The sequence below is a fragment of the Oncorhynchus nerka genome, unplaced genomic scaffold (assembly GCF_034236695.1).
Source record: "Oncorhynchus nerka isolate Pitt River unplaced genomic scaffold, Oner_Uvic_2.0 unplaced_scaffold_935, whole genome shotgun sequence".
Taxonomy (NCBI): Eukaryota; Metazoa; Chordata; class Actinopteri; order Salmoniformes; family Salmonidae; genus Oncorhynchus; species Oncorhynchus nerka.
The window spans coordinates 159259-164258 of record NW_027040375.1 but is presented as its reverse complement, the minus strand read 5'-3'; the positions used below and the strand labels follow the sequence as shown (position 1 = coordinate 164258).

The 5000-nt window shown below is 52.4% G+C and overlaps 1 protein-coding gene across 1 annotated transcript in view; it reads left to right on the top strand.

Annotated features, from left to right (window-relative positions):
* Positions 1-2968: 2968 nt before the first annotated feature.
* Positions 2969-5000, top strand: part of LOC135570690 (utrophin-like) — a gene marked incomplete at its 3' end in the record, with an annotated part of 143607 nt that continues 141575 nt past the window's right edge. Inside the window, exon 1 of the mRNA XM_065016646.1 lies at positions 2969-3282. Within this exon, the coding sequence (XP_064872718.1) occupies positions 3201-3282 (82 nt within the window). The remainder of the gene's footprint in view (positions 3283-5000) is intronic.

Genomic DNA, 5000 nt, shown 5'->3' with positions numbered 1-5000 from the left:
GCTGCCTTGTACTGTAACGTCTGACTATTGGCTACAGTGGCCTAAGGCAGTTCCAGACCATTCATTCTGCTCCAGTCATGAGTATCCGACTGTAGTTTGAGCTGTGTTTGTGTAAACAGATCATGTTGTGGTGTTGTTAATGCTGGGAGGAAACTCTCACGCTATACAGGGACACAGCTGTGGCCCTCCCTCCCTGAGCTCCTACTGCTGTCCCTCCCTCCCTCCCTACTGCTGATGTGCTGATGTCCCTCCCTCCCCTGTCCCTCCCTCCCTCCTCCCTACTGCTGATGTCCCTCCCTCCCTCCCTCCCTCCATCCCTCCCTCCCTCCCTCCCTACTGCTGATGTCCCTCCCTCCCTCCCTCCCTCCCTACTGCTGATGTCCCTCCCTCCCTCCCTCCCTCGCTCCCTCCCTCCCTCCCTCCCTACTGCTGATGTCCCTCCCTCCCTCCCTCCCTCCCTCCCTACTGCTGATGTCCCTCCCTCCCTCCCTCCCTCCCTCCCTCCCTCCCTCCTCCCTACTGCTGATGTCCCTCCCTCCCTCCCTCCCTCCCTACTGCTGATGTCCCTCCCTCCCTCCCTCCCTCCCTCCCTCCCTCCCTCCCTCCTCCCTCCCTCCCTCCCTCCCTACTGCTGATGTCCCTCCCTCCCTCCCTCCCTCCCTACTGCTGATGTCCTCCCTCCCTCCCCTCCCTCGCTCCCTCCCTCCCTCCCTCCCTACTGCTGATGTCCCTCGCTCCCTCCCTCCCTCCCTCCCTCCCTACTGCTGATGTCCCTCCCTCCCTCCCTCCCTCCCTCCCTCCCTCCCTCCCTCCCTACTGCTGATGTCCCTCCCTCCCCCTCCCTCCCTCCCTCCCTCCCTCCCTCCCTACTGCTGATGTCCCTCCCTCCCTCCCTCCCTCCCTTCCTCCCTCCCTACTGCTGATGTCCCTCCCTCCCTCCCTCCCTCCCCCTCCCTACTGCTGATGTCCCTCGCTCGCTCCCTCCCTCCCTCCCTCCCTCCCTCCCTCCCTCCCTCCCTCCCTCCCTCCCTACTGCTGATGTCCCTCCCTCCCTCCCTCCCTCCCTCCCTCCCTCCCTACTGCTGATGTCCCTAGCTCCCTCCCTCCCTCCCTCCCTCCCTACTGCTGATGTCCCTCGCTCCCTCCCTCCCTCCCTACCTGATGTCCCTCCCTCCCTCCCTCCCTCCCTCCCTACTGCTGATGTCCCTCCCTCCCTCCCTACTGCTGATGTCCCTCCCTCCCTCCCTCCCTCCCTACTGCTGATGTCCCTCCCTCCCTCCCTCGCTCCCTCCCTCCCTCCCTCCCTCCCTACTGCTGATGTCCCTCCCTCCCCCTCCCTCCCTACTGCTGCAGCATCTCCAGTCCTCTGTGGGACAGAAAGAGGGACATACAAACAGATGTATGGATAGACAGGCAGGCATGGCCGGACAGAGGGACAGAAAAACAGTCAGACAATCAGACAGTCAGACAGTCACCCAGACAGACAGATAGACAAACAGTCAGAAAGACAGCCAGAAAGAGAGTCAGACATATAGACAGTCAGACAGTCAGTTAGACAGACAGACAGACAGACAGACAGATAGACAAACAGTCAGAAAGACAGCCAGAAAGAGAGTCAGACATATAGACAGACAGACAGACAGACAGACAGACAGACAGACAGACAGACAGACAGACAGACAGACAGACAGACAGACAGACAGACAGACAGACACAGTCAGTCAGTCAGTCAGTCAGTCAGTTATATAGACAGTCAGTCAGTCAGCCTGTTCTGTCATCTTTATATAGGCCTGGTCACATCACCTCCTTGGAACTTGATCCCTCAGCCACTTCATCTGCATTCTGGGAATTGTTCACATCCTCCTGGACCGCCCACATATAACCACACATACAGTAAACACACACACCAATTATTATTGTGCTGTAATCCGGAACACAGCTGGTCTGACCATTTGGCCTAGAGGCTACAAGTGGACCACTTCCGTTGAGGTGGGACCTCCGGCACCTGCCCTTCTTTCAACTCTCCCCCAAACAGAAACAAACAGACAGGTGATGAATGCGTTGTAGAACCAACATCTGTGAAGATATATCCATCAAGCAGGCTTCCTCTGAACCACCTACACCTGTCTCCTAGTGGGATGTTGAGGATGTGCTCTGGGATCTGAACCTGTATAAAGGGCTGGTTATAACTTGTGACATATACACACAAACACCACGTATACATAACCTGTAGCCATAAAACCTCTTTTCAAAATATGGAAATTCATCTTGGTATGATCATCCATGATGAATCTGATTTGAGTGGTTTGGACAGTTCACTCTGCCAGCGCGTGGCACCATCTTAAGGCAGCTGCGCTCTCTCTTCTCCCCGGTTCCCCGTGCAGACCCATGGGAAGAAGTTCAATTTCGGTGGAAGGGAAAAGGCCGACCTCTCCGTCTCAGAGCGCCCCCGTCTCATCTCCCACCTACAACCATATTAGAGCCAGAGCATAACAGAAGCAGCCGTCGATGCGGCAACAAGGAATGCCAGAGAGAAGAGGTGCCGCTGTTTCCGTTTTTGGAACACCTCCTTGGGCCATAGCCATAGGCTGCTGGAGACAGGGATAATCGGTCAAACTGAAACCTGTTACAGTTTACCGTTACCAGAGGAGGCTCATGGAGGCGCGTTCATCACACATCTAATATTAGAAACCTTGCAACGGCGCTGTCATCCCGAGCGCGCTTTACTTTATCACTGCCACTGGGTCTCGCGCGCACGGCGCACCAACGGATAATAGCAACAGGGGCCGAGCGACATATTTGTAAGTTGAAGGAGCAGTGCGGAAATGGATATAGATGTGTTGGTTAGGGTGTCGGGTTTTACGCAGGCGTCCGCCGCTCGGGCAGCTAGGCAGTGATATGCCGAACCCTATTTTGAGTCGAGAATGGCCCGCCACCTGTTCCTCTCTGTCTGGCCGATCTGACTGCCCGTTTCCCCCGCCAGACACCGTCCTCTGACTGTCCTCTCACTCACTCCCTGACTGTCAACCTCGGGTGTCATTCCTTCACGCAATTTAGCCGAGCTCGGTAACCCACTGTCCGTTATTATAAAGCGGTCAAAGAACAGTCCCTATTCTATTTTATACCTGTCTGGATTCTGTTGTGCTCTCCTGTGGGATTTTACGCATTTGTCTGTGGAACTTTGGAAGGAAAACGGAAGTATGGCTGAGGCCGGGCGACCTGAGGACCAGTGTGACGAGGCGGTAGAGGATGAGTTTGGGGAGATAATAAAATGTCGATCAGGTAGGAATGGCTTTCAATACCTAGTCTACAATAAGCACCAAGCGAGTTGCCAATGCCAACATCTCACTGAGTGATAGAACCAACCTCATCAAGTGTTCCAAAAGATTTTGTTACACAATGGGCCAAGAGTTTATGAGAACTTGTTTAGATATTAGCCATATGTAAACAGAGGTTGCGTATCAGAAATGGTCAGTGCCTGATAACACCCGTTGAACTAGTTTTCCCTCTCATCCTCATAACAATATGTCACGGACTAAGTTGGTGAGAGATATTATTAAGGTTTGGCCGTGCTAGTCAGGTCATGCAGATAGTCATAGGTACCAGTGGTATGTCTCTGTCTGAAAGGATGATCTATGAGCCCCCTGTCCACCCAGTAGGTGTTGTCACTTGACAGCTTTCCACCCCAGAGAAGGCAAGTTTGCTCTCTCTCTCTCTCTCTCTCTCTCTCTCTCTCTCTCCCCTCACTCTCTCTCTCCCCCCTCTCATGTCTCTCTCTCTCATCTATCTCTCCCCCCTCTCTCATCTCCCCCCCCTCTCTCTCTCTGCTCTCTCTCTCTCCCCTCTCCCCTCTCTCTCTCTGCCCTCTCTCTATCTCAAAAAGATGAAGCGGTGTACATTGTAAATACCACCAAATAAACAGATATATATTGGTGGTATTTACAATATTGTTTGTGCTCCACTGGTTTAACAGATATGTGAGTTTATCAAAGTGTATGAATGGGTGGCAGGTAGCCTAGAGGTTAGTGCATTGGGTTACAAACCAAAAGGTTGCTAGCTCGAATCTCGAGCTGACAAAGTGTAAAATATGTGCCCTTGAGCAAGGCACCCTGATTTATCCAGGGTCACTGTTGATAATGGCAGACCCTGGCTGTGACCCTACTCTCTGAGGGTGTCCCAAGTTGGGATCTGCAAAAAACACATTTACAATTCACACATATGTATTATCACACACGGGTACATATGTGAAATAGGCCAAAATGTAAGCACCCTCTGCCCGGCTCTGTCTGGCTCTGTCTGGCTCTGCCCGGCTCTGCCCGGCGCCGTCAATAATTAATGTTCTGCATTAAAAGCAGGGGTCGAGTCTATTTGCGCTCCACCGGCTGAATTAGGACGGGTCACCAGCTACACAGGATGGAAATAGAGGCTGGAAGCAGTTGCCTAACTCCGAGCCGGCCCTCCACGGTATGGGGTTTCACATATCCTAGTATGGGAAGCTACCACCACTATCGTTGCCCCCCTCCCACCTCACATTGCTCTTAACTGACAAAGTTGTTGACTTGGTGACACAATGTTTGGGAATGTTTTGTTTTATCAGTCACCTGTATCCTACAGAATGAGGTTGTATCAGTCTCCTGTATCCTACAGAATGAGGTTGTATCAGTCTCCTGTATCCTACAGTCAGAGCATTTTACAGATCACTGCACCTGTACTTAGACTATCTGTAAACAGCCCATCTATCTACCTACCTCATTCATCCCCATACTGGTATTTATTCATTTATTTTGCTCCTTTGCACCCCAGTATCTCTACCTGCACATTCATCTTCTGCCGATCTACCATTCCAGTGTTTAATTTCTATCAGTCTCCTGTATCCTACAGAATGAGGTTGTATCAGTCTCCTGTATCCTACAGAATGAGGTTGTATCAGTCACCTGTATCCTACAGAATGAGGTTGTATCAGTCTCCTGTATCCTACAGAATGAGGTTGTATCAGTCTC